Here is a 20,957-nt window from a genome sequence, read left to right as displayed (position 1 = left end):
AAAAATGTAAAGAAAATATACAAAAACAATCTGGATCCTTGTAGAAAAGACTTGTTCAGTTTGTCTCCTTCCGGTCATATAAAGATCATGCACAACGGGTGAAAAGCATTCCATACCGTCAAGGAACCATATTGCCTTCTAAAATAACTCTCTAGTAAGGATCCTGTTGAATAGTTCTTGTTCCCGAGAAGATATTTTCCCAAGGATTATCTGCTAGAAGTAGAGTGACCGGTAACAGGAATTTTTGACCGCGCTGCCCCTCTGCTAACGTGGCTGGGAAGGTGACCGGGGTAGTAAGTAGGTCGTGTTGGATCCTGCATCCACCCTAAGGCACGCTTCACTTTTCTCCTGTAAAAGTAGTTTGAGGATCCAATGAGGTAGCGACTTCGTGGGTTTACAGAATTACCGTCGTTCTCTCTGGCAGGAATGCAAGGTCCTTGAAGGCAAAGGGCTAGGTCTCACGTCCCCAGCCCCACAGAGCACAGTCGGGCGCAATCAGCCCTAAGAAGCTTGAGCTTCCCGACGTCGGGGCCCCTAGGTCAGCGGTGCGCGGAGCCCTTCCCTAAGAAACGGTGCGGCCGCCACACACTGGCGTCTCTGGCTCCGCGCCCCGGCTTCCCAGAGCGCAGGTGCGGCCTCGGGGCGCGCCGAGGGCCCGCGGGAACGGGACGCCCAGGTCGCCGGCCACCCCCCGCCCCGGGAGCCGCGGCCGAGCCCCGCGGCGCCCGCAGCCCCACGCCCCACGCCCCACGCCCCCGGCCCGCCCCGGGATCGCGCCGCCGCTTGTTTACTCCCGGCGCAGCCTAGTCCGACCCTGAGGCCCGCCCTCGCCCGCCGCCTATTGGCGGAGGAGGCGCCAAGGCCGGCGACCATTGGGCCGGGGGAGGCGGAGGGGTAGGCTGCGCGGGAGGCCGAGAGGGGGCAGCGGGCGATGGCGGCGGCGGCGGCGGCGGCGGCGGCGGCGGCGGCTCGTCTAGGCTGGTTGCTCGCCGCGCTGTGCCTGGGCGTCGCCGCCGGGGAGGCCGCGCCGGGCCCGCGAGTGCTGGGCGTCTGTCTGGAGGAAGACGGAGACGCGGGCGCGGGGTGGGCGCGCGGGGGAGAGGCGCGGGCCGCCCCGGAGGCCGCCTTCCGCCTGCGCCTCTTCGGCTCGGGCTTGGCCAACAGCTCCTGGTCCTGGGTGGCCCCCGAGGGGGCGGGCTGCCCCGAGGGCGGGCCGGCCGCGACGCCCGGGGAGGAGGAGGAGGCGGCGGCGGCGGCCCCCGCGGGCGAGTGGCGTGCGCTGCTGCGCCTGCGCGCCGAGGCCCCGCGCCCGCACTCGGGGCTGCTGGCGGTGCGCGGGGAGCCGGGCGGCTCGGCGGCCCGGGAGGCGGCGGCCCCCGCGGGCGAGTGGAGCGCGCTGCTGCGCCTGCGCGCCGAGGCCGTGCGCCCGCATTCGGCGCTGCTGGCCGTGCGCGTGGAGCCGGGCGGCGCGGCCGCGGAGGAGGCGGCGCCGCCCTGGGCGCTGGGCCTGGGGGCGGCGGGGCTGCTGGCGCTGGCGGCGCTGGCGCGGGGCCTGCAGCTGAGCGCGCTGGCGCTGGCGCCCGCCGAGGTGCAGGTGCTGCGCGAGAGCGGCACGGAGGCCGAGCGTGCGGCGGCGCGGCGCCTGGAGCCCGCGCGGCGCTGGGCCGGCTGCGCCCTGGGCGCGCTGTTGCTGCTGGCCAGCCTGGCGCAGGCGGCGCTGGCGGTGCTGCTGTACCGCGCGGCCGGCCAGCGCGCCGTGCCCGCCGTGCTGGGCAGCGCGGGGCTCGTGTTCCTCGTGGGCGAGGTGGTGCCGGCCGCCGTGAGCGGGCGCTGGGCGCTGGCGCTGGCGCCGCGCGCGCTGCTGCTCAGCCGCCTGGCCGTGCTGCTGACCCTGCCGGTGGCGCTGCCCGTGGGCCAGCTGCTGGAGCTGGCGGCGCGGCCCGGGCGGCTGCGCGAGCGCGTGCTGGAGCTGGCCCGCGGCGGCGGCGACCCCTACAGCGACCTCAGCAAGGGCGTGCTGCGCTGTCGGACCGTGGAGGATGTGCTCACGCCGCTCGAGGACTGCTTCATGCTGGACGCCGGCGCCGTGCTGGACTTCGGCGTCCTGGCCAGCATCATGCAGAGCGGCCACACGCGCATCCCGGTGTACGAGGAGGAGCGCTCCAACATCGTGGACATGCTGTACCTCAAGGACTTGGCCTTCGTGGATCCCGAAGACTGCACGCCGCTCAGCACCATCACCCGCTTTTACAACCATCCGCTCCACTTCGTCTTCAACGACACCAAGCTGGACGCCGTCCTGGAGGAGTTCAAACGAGGTAACTGCGGGACATCGGGGAGGGGACACGAATGCCAGCGCCCTCCGCTGGAAGAAAGGGGGGAGGGAGTTATGGAAGCCTCGAGGGAAAGGGTCCCATCCTTCCCTCCCAGGGCCCTTTGAGATGATGGCCTCACAGGGCTCAGTGGCCTCTTGAGATACCTAAAGGCTGTCCTTCAGGGCGCCGTAGAAAGCAAAATCCCCCTTTTCCTGGTAGGCCTGATTTGGGGAGCCGTGTCCATTTGACTCACCAGCTTCAGGGTCATTTTTGTGGGCTTTGGCTTTGTAACAGGCCTATACTCTTAAATAGAAAGGAGGATAGTCTTCAGACACCTGGATGTTATCACCTGCGCACACAGTGTCAAAACAGCTGGGCCTGTGAAGTTTCCAGCGATCATGGTTTTAAGGTCTCTGATGGGCTGCTGCCTTGCTGATAACAGAAGAAGGGATGATGCCTGATTTTCTGCAGGTGTGGAAGAAACTTCCACTTTGATTTCACCAGAAGCAACCTTATGGATGATTTAGTCTCCCTCTTTTCTTTTCTTTTCTTTTCTTTTCTTTTCTTTTCTTTTCTTTTCTTTTCTTTTCTTTTCTTTTCTTTTCTTTTCTCTTCTTTTCTCTTCTCTTCTCTTCTCTTCTCTTCTCTTTTTTTTTCTTTTCTTTTTTTTTAACTTCCTCTTTTCTAAGACTGAGATCTTTTGGCGTCTCCCTTAACTCCACAGTTCACCTCCTTTTACCTTGGTTTATCTGAGCAACTCTAAGGTCACATGGGTAAACATGGAGACCCAACCTCCAAGTGTGAAGGTATGGGTTCCTCTGTAGTCCTCTCCATCCTAAGGCGTGGGTGTGCTCCCCAAAGCGTGGCTGCTCTTTGTCCACCAGCCATGCTTCTCCTACACTCCTACAGGATGAAGACGGGGGACACCCCAGGGCTCTGGATGGGCTTGACCCTAAAGGCTGCATAATGTGAGGCTGGGAAGAGAGCAGATCCCCTGATCTTCCTGGCAGCTGTGAAGTCTGCTGGCCCCAGGCCACAAGAGTATAATTAGTCAGGGCGTGGTATTGAAAAGTTGGGCAGTTACTATCCTTACTGTACCTGAGGATTGAGTGGGGAGGCTTTGCTGTGCAGCTCTGACAGCTTGCTAGAGCATCTCTTGGGTGCTCGTGGCTCTTTCTCCCAGAAAGTGGTAATGCAGTTCCTCTGTGGGGAGGGGATGCCCAGGTGGGGTCTCTGATCTCTGGTGGTGAGTACTCCATCTGGGCCATTGTAGTACTCGAGGCAGTAGAGGTTCTTGTGGCCTGGTGGCCAGGACTGCCAGCCCTGGAGTGTGCAGAGGTGGGTTCCAGCCCGCCCCTGTCACATCCCAGCTTGAGACTCTGGGATGGCTGGACTGGATCCTCCAGGGCGCTGACTTTGAGCAGAGCACTGACTGATATGGAGAACAGTGAGTAGGGGGTCCAGCTAAGAAATGATCAAAGGCTGAACGAAGATGTGCAGTGGGCCGGGAAAGGAGATCCAGGACAACTTTGGGAGGTGGAATTGAGAGGGCTCTGTGGTTGGCTGAGGAGCTGTGGAGCGAGCAGGAGGAGCTAAGGGTGAGGCCTGGGTTTCTTGCTTGGGGTGTTGTTCTTCCCTGAGGCAGAGCACCTACAGAGAAAGGAGGTCATAATGGTGGGGGAGGGTGGCACCTGTGAATTTGTTCTGGACATTGAAATTTGTCTATGCTGCGGCCCAATGAAGATAAAGATTTGGTTGGTGGTATAGTAGTCGTCCCTTAAGCCACAGAAGTGGTGCAAAAAGCCCAAACCCCTGAGGGCACAAGCATATAAGGGGTAGAGGGTAGCAGAGGAGAGTTGCTGAGGAGAGCTTGGAAGTTCAGAATGTCCTAGAAGCTAAGGAAAGAGACCACTTAACCAAGGGAAGGCAAATGATCAGCAGAGGCCAACATCATGTCATTTGGATCCAGCAGCCAGGATACCCTTGATCTTTGTAAGAGCAGATTTGGTGTTCCAGTGTGGGGTGATGGAGTGAACGGGATGTGACAGCTGACATAGATGGGCCTTCCTGGAAGTATGGCTGCAGAGTGGAAGCCAGAGAGCAGTGACAGGGAGAGGACTGGCAGGGGAGGAGGTCTTCTGCTCTTTATTTATTTTTATTTTTATTTTTATTTTTCTTAAAGATTTTATTTATTCAGGAGAGAGACACACAGAGAGGCAGAGACACAGGCAGAGGGAGAAGCAGGATCCATGTGGGGAGCCCAGTGAGGGACCTGATCCCAGGAATCTGGGATCACACCCTGAGCCAAAGGCAGAGGCCCAACCGTCGAGCCACCCAGGTGTCCCTGCTCTTTGGTTTTAAGATGGGCAAGTTGAGAGGCACCTGGGTGGCTCAGTGGTTGAGTGGCCTTCAGTTCAGGTCATGATCATGGGGTTCTGGGATAGAGCCCGGCGTCGGGCTCCTTGCTCAACAGGAAGCTTGCTTCTCTCTCTCCCTGTGCCCCTGGCTCATGCTCTCTCTCTCACTCTGTCTCAAATAAATAAAAGTTTAAAAAACAAAAAAGATGGGCAAGTTGACCGACTTTGGGTTTAGATGTTGACAGGAAGGAGCCAGTAGGGAGAGGAGGCCCATGGTCTAGGCTGCTTCTGTTCTGGAATGGTGGCCTTGAAGCAGCCCTGGGGAACCCGGATGTTAGGGAGCTCCTCAGTCCTCCACGCCTTCCTCCTCCGCTGACAATTGAGGGCCATCTGAGGGCAAATTGGCATCGTCTTTCCTCTGACATCCTGGAGCCTCTCTCTGCTTCTCTTTGCAATGCACTCCTTCCTTTGGCAGATAGCTATTTTTGCTTAAAGTCCCTTTTAGCCTGACGCCCTTTCTTCATCCTGCTTACTAACAAAGGGCATATTGCAGCCTTTATGGCGCCTGAGGTTCAGAAATCAGTTCCCTTCCCATCTCTGCCAAGTGTGGGAGGTGGTAGTGCCCTCTGAATTCCCTGAAGTGGGAGTCCTTGACATCTTGGCCGCCACCATCCCAGAGCACTGTCTGTTTGGGAACTGTCTACCTGGGCGAGGCGCCTTCTCTGGTGTGGCGCCCCTCGGTTGGGGTGCAGGCTTGAGATGTTACCGATTACTTAGGGCAGACAGATATTACCAGGAAGAGAGTGGACTCTGGAGCTGTAGTAAATAATGCATCTTTTCTTTAAAGCTATTAATCCCATTGTCTTTGTCAACCTCCCAATGAAAATATTCAAGGACGTTCAACCAAAGGAGGAATGAGGATGCGTGAGCTTCTCAGAATCTCTGCTTTCAAGCAGCTGAGTTCTGGTTCATTGTCAGAAATCAGAGGATCCCGATTCTGAAGAGTCAGACCCGCTGCGAGGAATGTTAGCCTAGCCCTTTTCTTCTAGAACATGTTCCGACAGTTGCTTTTAAAAATAAGAGGAGGCAGAGGAATTTAAACTCCCATCTGCATTTTTACAGATGTCCTAGAAATTAGGCATTTTGAAAGTTCTCTAGCTTCCACCTAATTTATGAATACATGTGAGCCTCCTAACTAAATTAAAACTCTAGAGGTTTTTCAGGACTTTCTGGTTGATGCCGGTAAAATGCTTCATCTGCCTCTTGCCTATGGCTCTGTGCTCGGGGAGAGCCTGAGGCAGGCATCTGTCCTGGGGCCTGTGGGTGTTTCCAGTCAGCCAGCCGGGGGCACCTGTATTTTCAGAGCATATTATCCTCTCAGACGAGAAACAAACTTTTAATCCCTGCAGCTGCCTGTTCTCTGTGTACCCCTACTGCTTTTCCATGGTTGCTGTCTGGACCCCCTCAGATATTGTCTTGAGATGAAACCACATGGCCACCACGTCGGGGGACCTTTCAGGGGCTCTGCCTTCATCTGTTACCCAGTCATCCCGGGTCACAGGTCACTGAGAATCTTGTGCCAGTTTTTTTTTTTTTTTTTTTTTTTTTTTTTTTTTTTTTTTTCTTGTGCCAGTTTTACAGAAGTTTGCAAGCAAGGGAGAAGTTAGTCCGTTCTAAGGGTAACCTGCCAAAGGGGCTGGCATTCCGGAAGAATGGAGCTGAAGTGGGTTCTCTCTGCTCTTATTATTATTATTATTTTTAAAGATTTTATTATTGATGAGAGACACAGAGAGAGGCAGAGGGAGAAGCAGGCTCCACTCAGGGAGCCTGACGTGGGACTCTATCCCAGGTCTCCAGGATCAGGCCCTGGGCCGAAGGCGGTGCTAAACCGCTGAGCCACCCGGGCTGCCCTCTCTCTGCTCTTATTTTTTTTTTTTTAAGATTTATTTATTTATTCATGAGAAACACAGAGAGTGAGAGAGATAGGCAGAGACACAGGCAGAGGGAGAAGCAGAAGCAGGCTCCATGCAAGGAGCCCGACATGGGACTCGATCCCAGGCCTCCAGGATAACACCCTGGGCTGCAGGCGGCGCCAAACCGCTGCGCCACCGGGGCTGCCCCCTCTCTCTGCTCTTAGATGGTCATCTAGAACCTGGGCTTTGGTTCCCAGGATCTGATCAAAATTTTATGTCGATGGGGCGCCTGGGTGGCTCAGATGGTTAAGCATCTAACTTTGGCTCAGGTCATGATCTCAGGGTCCTGGGATCAAACCCCACATTGGGCCCCCACACTCAAAAAAGGAGTCTGCTTCTCCTCCCTCTGCCTCTGCTCCACCTCCCATTTGTGTTCTCTCTCTCAAATAAATAAAATCTTTAAAAAAAAAAAAAAAGTTATGTCGAGCTTCAGCCTTCCTCATCTGGTCTCACAGATTAGATCACATAGCGGGGTTGCCTTGGCCCTCATAGAAGTGATGCCTGTCTGCCAGTGTCAGCCATTCCCAGCACAAATACCCAGGGGTGGGAAGCATCTAGAAATGCTATGTTCCTCATTCAGTACTTCTGTCTCAGCAGGAATGAGCAGATAGTTCTTTGGAACCCTTGGCCTTTTCCTCCTGGAAAGGGAGGAGACCGTGTAGTCATGTATGAGGATGTTAGAGCATCCTGAAGAACACTACTTTCTTTTCTTTAGAAGGGCACGTGTGCTGGAGATAGTACCTTGGCCCAGGGTAACTCACCCAGAGGGGAGGGTCTCCTAAGATTTGATCTCTTGTTCCCCAGTGAAAGTGAGTTGTGTGTGGTGGTTAAGAGAACAGATTCAGAAACCAGCTGCCTGGGTTCAGATCCCGATTTTGCACTTGGGTGAGTCACTGAGGCTCCCTTAATCTTTGTTGTCTCTGCAAATTGTAAATAAGAGTAATACTCTGTTCCTAGTAAGTTGATGAATAAAACACTGAAGCACTAAAAGTTGCATTTCTTCAGTTCACGGGTGTTTTGTTTGTCTTATATTTCGACAACTCTGTGATAGGATGTCTCACAATTGATGGCATCTTCAATTTGATGACATACAGTAAATGTTTTCTTTTTTACAGCCTCATTCCTTTCTTTTTCTTTTTTCTTTTCTTTTCTTCTTTTTTTTTTTTAAGCTTTCTCTACACCCAACTCACGACCCCAAGATGAAGAGTTGCATGCTCCACTGACTGAGCCAGCCAGGCGCCCCTGCCTCATTCCTTTCTTGATTATTTGGCCAGTGGTCTATTAATAATAATAGCTTTTGGTTGACTGGACATTTTCATTTATCTAAATTTGGAGCAGAGGTCTTGCCCCTGATGCTGGGGGTGGGGGATGGATGCTGAAAGAATGAGGCAGAGAGCATGCCAAATAGACTTCTAGAGAGTGTGTTTCTGAACTCAGTTCAGTACACTGTAATTAAACCCAAGGTATGTAAAGCATGATTCACGCAAAGAAGTGAACTTGACTTTTTGCTTTACCAAAAGATTCTTTTTTTTTTTTTTTTTTTACCAAAAGATTCTTGAAGCAGGTACTTCCTTATGTTAATCCAGGCTAGCTTTTATCCTCAACTTTTTTCACTAGTAATGAAGGACATGGCTGGGATGAGGTTCTCTGAGTTCCATATCCTAGACCTGCACAACGCCGTCCAGCAGCCACCACCCACATATGATTGTCGAGCTCTTGAAAGGTAACTGGGCTCAACTGACATATGCTGGAAGTGCCTAACACACCAGACTGCAAAGACTGTATAAAAAATATGTTTTAATTTAAAATTTTAAGAAATTTATTTTATTTATTTATTTATTTTTTTTAAAGATTTTACTTATTTATTCATGAGAGAGACACAGAGAGAGAGAGAGACAGAGAGGCAGAGACACAGGCAGAGGGAGAAGCAGGCTCCATGCAGGGAGCCCGATGTGGGACTCGATCCCGGGTCTCCAGGATCATGCCCTGGGCTACAGGCGGCGCTAAACCGCTGCGCCACGGGGGCTGCCCAAGAAATTTATTTTTAAGATTTTTTTTTTTTTTAAGTAATCTCTATACCTAACATGGGGTTTGAACTTACAACTCCAAGATCAAGAGTCGCATGGTCTGGGATCCCTGGGTGGCGCAGCGGTTTGGCGCCTGCCTTTGGCCCAGGGCGCGATCCTGGAGACCCGGGATCGAATCCCATATCGGGCTCCCGGTGCATGGAGCCTGCTTCTCCCTCTGCCTATGTCTCTGCCTCTCTCTCTCTCTATTTCTGTGTGACTATCATAAATAAATAAAAATTAAAAAAAAAAGTTTTTAAGAGTCGCATGGTCTACTGACTGAGCCAGCCAGGTGTCCCTGTTTTAATATTTTTTTTTTTTTATTTTTATTGTTAGATTTTATTTATTTGAGAGAGAAAGAGTGCTGGGGTGGGGGCGGGGCAAAGGGAAAGGGAGAGAGAATCTTAAGCAGACTCTGTACCCAGTGTGGACCATGTTGGGGGGCTTGATCTTGCCACCGTAAGATCATGACCTGAACTGAAATCAAGAGTCCGACACTTAACCCACTGAGCCACCCAGGTGCCCCTATTTTAGTATTTTTATATTGATTGCATGTTAAAATGATATTGAAGGCTATATTGAATTAGTTACAATGTTAACAATTTCACCTGTGTCTTTTTTCCTTTTTTTTTTTTTATGCTACTCAGAAATTTAAAATTACATATATGGTTTGCAATCTGTTATTTTTGGACAGGTATAAGGTTTTATAGATGAAAAGTAGAGACAGTTCTTGAAGTTTTCTCAGCATTCCCTGGCACTCTGAGGTTTGGGCTTTGTTCAAGCTTCCATTTCTTTATCAGACAAATAGGAAGCTCACCTGAGGGCGGGGGAAGGTGAATAGTTGTAGGCTGCTGCTCTTCCTCCCACATAGTCTGGGTTCTGACTGGCGCATCACCATTTATCGTCTTCCCCCTGGATGACTTAATGGACCTTGGCTTCTGGAAATAAAGGACAGACAGCTTTCAGATTTGGGAAAACATCCTTAGGAGAGTCACTGGGTGGCCCCACACCGTTCCCCCACTTAGACTGCCCTAGGGGAGCCTGTACTTCTGGAACCAGTGCCCTTGTGCGTGTAGCTCTATCACATCTGTTCTAGTCTGACGTGTCCTTATCTAAACCACATTCATGTAGGCCCTGGGCTGACTTAGCTCTGCCACTGCCTGGTGGCCCCGTGCAGGTGAGCATTTACCTGACGTTTAGGGCCTCGTGCGTAAAGTGAGGCTTATCCTCAGGAGGGTGTTGACAGTCTTACGTAAGAACTTAGGAAGAGTCTCCCCTAGTGCCTGGTACCTTGTGGGAACACCAGCAGTGGCTTCTGTCACTTGGGTGAACTAGTACCAAGTAGGACTTGGCAAAACGGGAGGCCCCCAGCAAGTTGTAATCTTGAGTGTCCCCTCCCCCAGGGAAGTCTCACCTGGCCATCGTGCAGAAGGTGAACAACGAGGGTGAAGGTGACCCCTTCTACGAGGTGCTGGGCCTCGTCACCCTGGAGGACGTCATTGAGGAGATCATCAAGTCTGAGATCCTGGATGAGTCTGAGGACTATCGTGAGTCTTGACTGTCACCAGCATTCCAGTTCCACTGGCCTTCTAAGCCTACAGAGATGTGTGGTGTGCATCCGGGTCACTGAGACGGGGCTGGATCTCCAGTCAGAGCTGATCCCTAGCCAGGGTCTGGAGGGAGCGGGCTGTTGTCCCTTGCAGGAGGGCCCACACCTGAGAAGGATGAGGAGACTTGGTGGCTCGGATCAGGGCCTTTGCGGTGCCAGTGCCTCCCTTGGGCTTCTCTGGCGCAGATGGCGGCTCTGCCCATCACGGGCCTTTCCCAGGCTTCTGACTTCCTTGGCCCTTTGGCTTTCTCATGTTCTTTTCTACAGTACAGAAGCCTCTCCTCAAAAATCTCATTCTTTACTGCTTAGAGGGTCTTTCCAAAACAGGATCCTGAGGCCTGTGATTATGTCTGAGGGGTGTCTGCCTCTTAGGAGGATGGCTGAGGTCTGAGGGCAGACATAGAACCCGTACGTGATGCCCGGGGCCGCATAAGCATACTTGGGACACCGAGCCCCCTACCCCTATTTACTATCAAGCCAATCATTTTGCCCATGCGTCTCTCCCCCAAGTGCAGCCTCTTGAGTTTGGTTCCTCACACTGCCTTGAGCGTGGGGACACCAGGCTAGCTGCTGCCCCATAGCCCCCGTAATCTGTAGATATGTGCCTTCTGGTGAGGGGTGTCTTCATGACCAAGGACGCCTGTTAGACAAGCGACCTTGGTGCCATGTCAATGTTCTCTCCCAGCTCGGAGGACAGGAGTGGTTCCTTTCCACGCGTCCTCAGGATAGCTGGAGTTCGGGTGCTGCCCCTTCTGTCCTGGTACCAGGTTTGCTCTTTGCTGGGAGTGGCAGGCAGGCACAGCAAGGAGTGCTGCGGAGTGTCCCCAGGGCTCTGACGCTGTCTCCCCCAGAAGAACCCCCCAGGCTTTGGCAGCGTGCCTTGCTTTGGTCATACTGATTGGAGGGTTACTGATGGCGTCAGCGGGCCTTCTCACCATCCTAGGAGATGCCACTGTCAGGAAGAAGCCTGCTCCTCTGAGTGCCCCTCTCCGGCGAAAAGAGGAATTCTCCTTGTTCAAGGTGTCTGACGATGAATATAAAGTGAAAATCTCGCCTCAGCTGCTCTTGGCCACCCAGCGCTTCCTGTCTCGAGGTGAGGGCAAAGAGTGGGCCTTTTCTTTGCCCTCTTGCTCACTGTCAGCTGGGTCAGGAGGCCCCCAGGGCAGACCCCGGGTGCCCTCATTCCCAGTAAGCAGGAGAGGATCCAGGAGAACTTCTGTGCTTCTCTCTGTAGCCCTGAGGGCATCTCAGGGCGCCTGAGGGCAGCTCCTTCTGCCAGATGGCTGCAAGCTGGGCTAGGCTGGCGCCACCTCTGGTGAGCCACGGCAGGGAGCCTCCGCCGGGTGGTGTGCGGCCCGCCCAGTGTTGGGGGGGTGACTTGGCTCGTGGGGCAGCAGGAGTCGGGTGTGGTTGTGCAGGCCACTCTGGGCCCAGTGGACACTGTCCCTTTTCTCCACCATGGGGCAGAGGTGGATGTATTCAGCCCCCTGCGAATCTCCGAGAAGGTCCTGCTGCACCTGCTGAAGCATCCCAGCGTCAACCAGGAAGTGAGGTTTGACGAGAGCAACCGTCTGGCTGCACACCATTACCTGTACCAGCGCAGCCAGCCGGTGGATTATTTCATTCTCATCCTGCAGGTAACCAGGAGCCCACACTGGAGCTTCCCACTCGCTTAGACAGTAGGGAAGGGTCTGAGAGAGGGAGGATCGTCCACAGACACAGTCCCTGAATAGTCGGGGCTGGTGCTTTCTCCTTGTGCTGTCTGCTGGCAGGAGAGGTAATCTGTCCACATGTGTCTCCCTCCCGCTCCCTACACCTCCCAGGGCAGGGTTGAGGTGGAGATCGGGAAAGAGGGCCTGAAGTTCGAGAACGGAGCCTTCACCTATTACGGAGTGTCTGCCCTGACAGCGCCGTCCTCGGGTAAGCTGCAGGCCACCTGCTTGCCGGGGCTTTCTGGGGGCCAGGATGTGGGCCTCCCCTTCCTCCGGAGCCTGCGCCTTCTGCCAGGTGTTCCACTTCAGGATGGGCTGGCTTTTCTCTGGGCCGTGGAGATGGGGAAGGGGCAGCGTCTAGGGCTTTTCGTTGCTCACTGCTCCCCCTGCCTGGCCTTTCCCAGGAGGAGGTGAGCTTGTCACCCTCTCCGTGCTCGTAGCCCTGTTCCCTCTCCATAGGGGTCAGTGGGGTAGATCTTAGACACTGTGCAGTTGCCCCCACCGGAGACGTCACTGGTTGTTCCTTCTGATAGTTCACCAGTCCCCAGTGTCCTCGCTCCAGTCCGTCCACCACGACCTGCAGCCAGAGCCAGCTGATGGTGCTCGCTTGTCTGCATACTGTCCTGACTACACCGTGAGGGCCCTCTCTGACCTGCAGCTCATCAAGGTGACTATGTTGGGTTTGTTTTTTTTTAAGATTGTAATATGATTTATTGACAGCCACAGAGAACAATCAGGGAACAGCAGAGGGAGAGGGAGAAGCAGGCTCCCTGCTGAGCAGGGAGCCCCATGTAGGGCCAATCCCAGGACCCTGGGATCATGGCCCGAGCCAAAGGCAGAGGCTTAACTGACTGAGCCAGCCAGGCGCTCCAAGGTGACTATCTGGGCTGCTTGTCAGTGCTGGCTTTAGCCAGCTTTGTACCCCCACAGGGCTAAACCATCCGGTCCCGAGTTTGTATGGATTACGAGTCAGTTCTCCCTGAGTCTCGGAGACTTGCCAGAGCAAGACTGTGCTTGCTAGTCCTGTTGCTGGGACTGCGCACCCACGTTCCTTTTGACATCTTAGTATAGACACTGCTTGATTGTTGTTCTCTGCCCTTAGCTCACTTAAAGCTCTTCATTTTCTTGGTCCTGCTGAGTGTGACTCTCCCACCTGGTACTTGTGGGTGGGAGGGAGACGTGTGACCTTGTACCTCTTGCTCTCCATCCAACTTCACAGTGGCACTTGCCTAGTCATGCTTTCTGTCCCCCAGGTCACGCGGCTGCAGTACCTCAATGCACTCCTGGCCACTCGAGCCCAGAACCTGCCACAGTCCCCGGAGAACACAGACCTCCAGGTCATCCCAGGCAGCCAGACCAGGCTGCTCGGTGACAAGACAGTCCCAGCAGCAGGTGAGCCCCACACGGCCACATCCTGCAGTGTATCAGCCCAAGGGGGTGTGTGGATCCTGTGCCGGTCACACAGACTCACTCTATCTGCCCTCACTCTGCCTTGTGTTCTTTCCTTGTCCCCCTTTCTGCCCATCCTTTCCTTTTTTTCTCTTTTCGCTGATGGCCCTGCGTTGTAGACCAGCTGGCACCCAGAGTATGTTCCGTCAGCATCTTCTCTGGAGGACCTATTTAGGACGGGTTGACTTAGAGAATAGCTGCTAAATGGGAATAAGGTCAAGTTCAGACACTCTTGGTCATTTAGCATTAGGGTTGGGTCACTTGGAAAATGAAGACCTGGGTCACTGGGGGCCTAGCTCAGAAGGTGGCTCGCTGGGGGACACCAGCTCAGAAGCTGAGAGAGGGCACCAGTGGAGATGTTGTTTCAGGTCAAGCTAATATTTAAGGCGTGCCCCTTACACCCTGGGTTCCATTGTGAGCCAGAAGTTCACGTGAGAAGAAATAGACTGTGATGTGGGGTAGGTTGCAGACTAGCAAACCCTGCCTTTAAGAGTGTAAGGAGGGGGAATGAAAAGGAGCCTGTGGAGAGTGGGCTTTGGGTAGGAGTGGTAAAAAGTTAGGGAACTCTGTTGTCCTTGTGGCTCAGGAAGGTACTTTTGTTCTGACTGAGCTCCTGAGTCGGGGTCTGAGATACTCTCCAGGGCCTGGACTGGGCGGGGCGGGGCGCAGGGCTTCCAGAGAGGCCTCCGACACTTCTGCCCCTGGCACTCCGAAATGGGGACACCAAGCTCTTGACGCCAGCTCTGCCTGGCACTGTGCTAGGAGCTTTCCTCGTGCTCACTCATCTAAGAAAACTTCATTTTCAGAGGTGGTAGTTCGGCCTGTTTTCACAGATGAAGAAGCAAAAGCAGAGGGAGACCGAGGCACTGTGGCTTGGAGCCTGTGCCTGTCCTCAGCCTCTGGGCTGTGGTGTCTGCAGGGAACAGCTCCGGTTCCTTGAGAACGTGCACGTGTCTTTGTGGTAGATGCTTTCTGAGAAGTGACGTGGACGTGCCAGGGACAGAACGCCTGCCTGGGCCACGTTCGTGGCTCAGCCCCTGAGTGCTCCATCTCTGTGCGTTGGTGAAAGGGGGCCCCGGCTTGAAGCGTGCTGCTCAGACCGTGGATCTGGGTTTCGGGCCTTTCTCAGCGAACGTGCACTGAGACGTGGCGGTCCTACCTTTTAGGGCTGATCACAGTTCTCTCCACCCGCTGTGGTGATCTTCCCTTTTGTGCGATGCCGCTTGTATACAGGTTCCCACCACCGCATAAGCCTTGGGTCTCAAAAGCTGGTATGTTACTGTTTTTTTAAGATGTGAGCATTTGATTCTGGTTTTTTTGATGTGAACTTTTTTTCTGGCTTCATCTGCTTACTCAGACTGCACATGTTCTATACAAGATGTAGACTTAAATCTACGAATGGTGGTTTTTCCTTCACTTCATCTTTTATTATACGCACAAGTTTTTTTAAAGTCCTTTTGTGGCGTCAGCTGCTCATTGGGAGACCCTACGAGCGAACCACAGGTATCTCCTGAAAGTTCACTGGCTGTGCCGCTTTGCTCTTACAAAAGACTTAGGTTAGCACCTGTTCTCACTAACTGCAAGAACTTGGAAGAGGATTTTTGCTTTACGAGATGGTAGTTGTTTCTTCGCTTTATGCCATGCTGGCTTACAAAAGACTTGATAGGAGCGCTGTCCTTGATAGGACAGCGGGGAAACCCGTAACCTGCAGTGGCTCCGTGCGTCATTTTCCCGTCTGTAATGGCTCATCCGCTTGGCGCAGAGGCAGCATCGCAGCCAGTGAGGTTTGTCCGAGGCACCTCATTGCCAGTTGTAAAGGATTGCCATCCCCTGTTCTGGGTCTTCATGTTGGTTTTCCCCTAAGTGTGGCCTGCCGTTTGTCCCCCGTAAGGCTCGCCTGCTGTTTTTCTGCTCTCTGCCTCAGCTCTCTGAGGTCTTGATGCAGCTTATCTCTGTTAGGTGGCACTCCACTGCCCCCACGAGATCTCGGTGTCGCTATGCTCGTGGAGATGTCATCGGGGACGTTGCTTAAATAGCGCAGGTCAGAACCATCAGGATTGACTTTGGCACTAGATTTGCTGGCAGAGAAATGCCTTTATGGAGATGCTTGGAAGGCGCAATGATTTTGAACGGCCTGCGGCAGGGGTCGGCACGCTGGCTATGCTGGTGCCGGGGAGCAGTCGTGTTGGCCCCCGCCTGCGTGCGTGTGGATTGTATATGGCTGCCTTTGGCTACGACGGTGGGGTTGAGGTGTCACCACAGGGACTACGACCTGCAAGACCTAAAAATAATTGGCCCTTTACGGAAAGCTTCCTGACCCCCTGGCCTGCCGTTGCACGCTCCGGGTAACTTCTGCACAGTGGCCATTCCCAGAGCTGATTGCCAAGGGAGAGTCCGCCCCGGGCGCCGCGCTTCCTGCTCCCTCTGGTTCTGAGCCGCGGGGGGCGCGCCCGCCCCGCCCCCCCCCCCCCCCCCCCCCCGCCCTCCCAGCGCGCTCCGGGGTTGCCCCAGCGGCCCTGCCAGCGCAGCTGCACAGCTGGTCTCCTCTTGTCTCTCTCCCCTCTGCTCTCTCTAGCCTTCCCCGTAGACCTTTCCCTCTTTGGCACATTTGGAAACTGCAGTTGATAATTGACTGTGGACTAGTGAGCATTTTTTGTTTTCAGAAAACACCCAAGGTAAATATCTTCCCTTTCGCTTTCTCTTTGCTTTCCTTCCCCAGCCCTCTAGCTGCCGGGAGGAGCCCTGGACACGGCTGCCCCCGGGCAGGGAGGTGTTTCCCCGGGAGTGGGAGGTGAGGGGGCCGTCCTGACCTTTGTTGCTACTTTCCCTTTCATTTTTCTGGAAGACTGGCAAGGTCATGAAATCCCTGCCTAGTGGTGGCAACTAAAACTTCCTTTTGGGGCAGGGGCTTTAGTGTCCAGGGCAGGCTCCTCTTGCCCAGTGTACAGCCTCAGCCTCCTGTGAGCAGAAGCTCCTGCCCTGCCTTCCTGCCTCTCATTGAGGCCAGCCCTCCTCCCAGTGGTTTCCTCTTGGGAGGCTGAGTTAGCCTGACCGGGTCCCTAACTGCTCACTCCCAGCTCTGCCTGGATACTGAGGCGTCCTGAGCCTCCTCAGCCTTCCTGCCCCTTCGTGTCCTAAAGACGATTTTGACACTTGGTTTTGATGGGACCTGCTTCCGTTCCTGACTGATACTAATTCTGCTTTCCCTCTCTCCTCTAGGGCCCAACCATGGCAGACCCGGCCTCCCAGCGGAGGAGAGCCCTGGGCGGAACCCGGGGGTTTAACTGCTTGCCAGGCAGCCCCGGGTCTGGGCGATGGACAAGCACGTGGGGAAGTGGAGAGCCGAGGAGTGGCTTCCTGTCAGCCCGTCCCCATCCCCTCCAGGCCACGTTTTAGATGGCCCTTAGAGATGTGGGTCCTGGGCTGTCCTCAGAAGCAGACCTCAGTGCCGGGAGCCTTCAGCAGGTCCTGCCCTCCTTTAGGAAATGGGGGTCAGTTGGGGCGCAGCCTTCCGGGCCTGCTTCCGAAGGGAATGAACAGAACACTGTCATCTCTGGTCCCTAGGACCCAGCTTTCTCCCTGTGACAGTGCAGTGTATTTATACCTCTTTGGGCCAAGCCATGATGTGAGTGCACGATTACGGCCTTTATGTGGCCATGACCTGTACTCGCTTTGCTTTTAATTTGCCAACCTGCTGCCGGCAGCACTTTTTGAGCGAACCAGGAGCACTATTTGTGGCTGGGGGTTCACATCCATGGCCTGGGCCGCAGTGAACTAGTTGGCCTCCCTTACGGTGCCATGTTTCAAAGCACGCGCCCCAGCCTGTTCCATGTGCCAAACCTCGCAGCACGACAACCCACCAGTATGTCCCAGTGTCCGGCTCCCTCCTATGGAGGTTGCTGCTTGGAGCCCCCAGCAAGTGAGCCGGCCCCTAGTGGCACGGGGGAGGCTGCTCCTTCCGCTTCTCTGCCTGTCCTGCTTGGTTGCCACTAACAGTATTGTCATTTTCTGTGTTTGAAGAAGAGAGGTCACACCGGGGAGGAAGGGGTGTGCTGCCCCTAACTTTCTCAGTTGCTGGGTCCAGGGAGAGTAACCGACTTTGTACCTTCCCCCGTGGCTGGAATTTGCACGGAGAGCAGCAAGGGAGGGAGGGCTTGATTATGAAACAGGTAGATCCTCAGCCCCTTTCTTTAATGACAACATGACATCAGTTTTTCTGGTATCTCTGAAACATTTCAGCTCATTGCTTCTTTGCTGTTCTTAGCTACAGGGTTTTAGAGAATTGGGAACAAGAACGCACTTGTTTTCTTCTGCTTTACCCATATTTACGGTCTGCAGTTCTTCAGCTGTGTAGAAACGGGGGTGTCGCAGAGACCTGGGGTTGCAGAAGGGATAGGGAAGGAGGAGTGTTTCTGGAACTTTTCTCAAAGGAATTTGGGTCCCTTATCCAGGACTGGTTGGGAATGAAGGCCAGAGAACAGTGGCATGCCGGCTTAGCAACTTCTCAAGGAAGAGCAAGCCCAGGTGGGAAACCTACTTTACAATCATCTCTCCCTGAACAGTGCTTCTTAACCTTGGCTGCACATTAGAATCACCTGGCAAACTGAAAAATACTGATACCTGGAGCACCCCCCCCTTCCAGGGAGCCTGATTTGATTATTCTAGGCATCAGGATTTTGTTTTTTGAAACAATTTTAATTTTTAAAAAAGAATTTTTTTAAAGTAAGTTTCACACCGGGCATGGGGCTTGAACTCCCAACCCTGAGATCAAGAGTCGAGTGCTCTCCTGATGGAGCCAGCCAGGCATCCCTGAAACAGTTTTAGAGTCACCTAAGAGTTCCATACACTCTTCATCCAGCTTCCCCTAATAACGTTTTACATAATCTGGTACATCTATCAGAACTAAAAAAATTAACATTGGTACAAAACTAAATTAGATTTTATTTGGATCTTATCAGTTCTTCCAGTAATATTATTTTTCTGTTGCAGGATCCAATCCAGGATACCAAGTTGCATTTAGAGTTCTTGCTTCCTTTTTTCTAACTTTGTATTTTGAAACCATTACAGATTCTTAGGAAATTGCAAGCTAGGGACCTTTCACCCAGTTTTCCTCAATGGTTACTCTTAAACATAGTTAGAATACAGTATCAAAACCAAGAAGCTGACACTGGCACTATGTGGGTGGAGCGTTCTCTGTCTCATGGGTAGATTTGTGTAGCTGCCACAGCAGTCTAGATAAATGACCGTCCCACCACCACGAGGCTCTCCCTCTGGCATACTGTTAGACCCACCCCCACCCCCTCGGCCCCCATCTCTAATCCCTGGCAACCACTAATCTAATATTTTGTCATTTCAAGAATGTTGTGTAAGTGGGGTCATATAGTACGTAACTGCTCGGGATTGGCTTTTTTCACTCAGCGTTATATTCTGGAGCTACATCCAGGTTGTAGCGCGTGTCAATAGCTCATTCCTTTTGATTGCTGCGTAGTATTCCTCAATATGCTCACTGTCCTGTGGAAGGACATCTGAGTGGTTTCCAGTTTTTGGCTATTCCAAATAAAGCTGCTATGAACATTCATTACAGGTTTTTGTGTGGATATTGGTTTTCTGAGGTAAATGTCCAGTATTACAGTTGCTAGGTCGTGTGGCTGTTGCATGGTTCGTTTTTTAAAGACACTGCCACATGTCTTGAGAGTATACAATTCTACGTTTCCACCAGGAGCATGTGAGTAATTGAGTTTCTCTGAATCCTCAACTCATTTGGTATTGTCACCATTTTTTAGCCATTCTGGTAGGTGCGTAGTGAGATCTCGTTGTGGTTTCCAGTTGTATTAACATAATGGCTGATGTGTATCTTTGTGTGCTTATTTTGTGAACTGTTCTTGTTTTTCACCCATTTCTAGTTGGATTGTTTGGTCTTAGTTCTCAGAGTTCTTTATATATTCTAAATACTAGTCCTTTGTTGGCTTTTTGGGTTTGCAAATATTTTCTCCAAGCCTTTAGTTTATTCTTTCATTCTCTTAACAGTATCCTTTATAGAGCAAAAGTTTAATTTTGATGAAGTTTAGTTTACCGGTTTTCTTTTATGGATTGTGCATTTGGTATCATGTCTAAGAATTACCTAGCTCTCCTGGATCCCAAAGATTGTCTCCTAGGTTTTTTTTCCTAAAATTTTTATAGTTTTGGAGCACTTAGGTGGCTCAGTCCTGTTAAGGGATCTGCCTTTGGCTCAGGTCATGGTCCCAGGGTGTTGGAATCAAGCCCCACATCGGGCTCCCTGCTCAGCAGGGGAAGTCTGCCTCTCCCTCTGCCTGCTGCTTCCCCTGCTTGTGCTCGCCCTCATGCTCTCTCAAAATCTTTAAAATTTTTAGTTTTCTACTTGAAGTCTGTGGCCCATTTTGAGTTAATTTGTATAAGATTTAGGTCAAGGGTTTATAATTTTTTTTACCTTATAGACGTCCAGTTGTTCTAGCACCATTTGTTGAAAAGGCTTTCCTCTGTAGAATTTTCATTTACACCTTCGTCCAAAATCGGGTGGGCAGATTTGTGTCTATTTCTGGGTTGTCGCCTCTGTTCTGTTGATCTGTGTCTGTCCCTCCATGAATTACCCCATTGTCTTGATTACCTGTAGCTTTATAGTAAATTTTGAAATTGGGTAGACTGGTTCTTCCCACTTTACTTTTCAAAATTGTTTCAGCTATGAGTTTTAATTTTTTTTTTTTTAGAGGTTTATCTATTTTAGAGAACAGGGGGACGGACAGAGAGAATTCTGAAGCAGATACCCCACTGAGCGAGCGCAGGGTCCAACATGGGGCTAGATCCCAGGACCCTGAGATCATGACCTGAGCCAAAATCAAGAGTCTGGTGCTTAACCAACTGAGCCACCCAGGTGCCCCTTAGCCATGAGTTTTTAAATCATCTTAACTATATCTACAGAAAAAAAAAAATCTTGCGATATTAGGTAGGAGCTGCATTAAACCTGTGTATCGATTTGGGGAGAATTGACATCTTTTACTGGGTCTCATCTTCCTATCCACAAACAAGGTGTTTCTCCCATGTAAGTCCTCTTTGATTTTAATCATTGTGTTGTAGTTTTTAAAAGTCCTTAAATGTTAGATTTACATCTACATGTTTTTAAAGGCAATTTTAAATTAAATTTGATTTTCATGGTGTTCAGCTAGTCATTGCATGTTTATCTTCTACCGAGGTCTTGCTGAACTCCCTTATTTTAGATGTTCTTTGTAGATTCCTAAGGATTTCCTATTTAGGTATGTCCTTGCGTGCTCGTGGTGATACCTGGGTCCCACCCTAGAGACACTGATGTAATTAGCTTGCACATTAGGACTTTAAAAACTTGTGATAAGCAGCCAAGGCTGAGAACCACTGCTCTTTGAATTTGTCCATCAATGAGCAGAGATGCCTTGAGCACAAGAGCCAGGGCCCGGACTCCCCACTCTGTAGCTGGCCTGCCTTGCT

At 52.4% G+C, this 20,957-nt stretch overlaps 1 protein-coding gene across 1 annotated transcript; it reads left to right on the top strand.

Moving 5' to 3' along the window:
- Nucleotides 1–911: 911 nt before the first annotated feature.
- Nucleotides 912–20,653, top strand: CNNM3 (cyclin and CBS domain divalent metal cation transport mediator 3). The gene is made up of 8 exons (XM_049115472.1): nucleotides 912–2,318; nucleotides 10,115–10,258; nucleotides 11,264–11,413; nucleotides 11,788–11,957; nucleotides 12,144–12,240; nucleotides 12,566–12,699; nucleotides 13,286–13,424; nucleotides 16,701–20,653. The coding sequence occupies exons 1-8, from the start codon at nucleotides 932–934 to the stop codon at nucleotides 16,763–16,765; spliced, it is 2,286 nt and encodes a 761-aa protein (XP_048971429.1). The 5' UTR covers nucleotides 912–931; the 3' UTR covers nucleotides 16,766–20,653.
- Nucleotides 20,654–20,957: the final 304 nt, after the last annotated feature.

The sequence above is a fragment of the Canis lupus genome, chromosome 10 (assembly GCF_003254725.2).
Source record: "Canis lupus dingo isolate Sandy chromosome 10, ASM325472v2, whole genome shotgun sequence".
NCBI lineage: Eukaryota > Metazoa > Chordata > Mammalia > Carnivora > Canidae > Canis > Canis lupus.
Note: the sequence above shows the minus strand (reverse complement) of the source record. Positions and strands in the feature narration are given on the sequence as shown.

What these genes read in the sequence shown, in the direction of transcription:
- CNNM3 (XM_049115472.1), top strand. Translation starts at nt 932, where the DNA reads ATGGCGGCGGCGGCGGCGGCGGCGGCGGCGGCGGCGGCTCGTCTAGGC. An exon ending in GGATGAGTCTGAGGACTATC is followed by an intron (nt 10,259 to 11,263) that starts GTGAGTCTTGAC and finishes TCACCATCCTAG; the next exon opens with GAGATGCCACTGTCAGGAAG. An exon ending in CCAGCGCTTCCTGTCTCGAG is followed by an intron (nt 11,414 to 11,787) that starts GTGAGGGCAAAG and finishes ACCATGGGGCAG; the next exon opens with AGGTGGATGTATTCAGCCCC.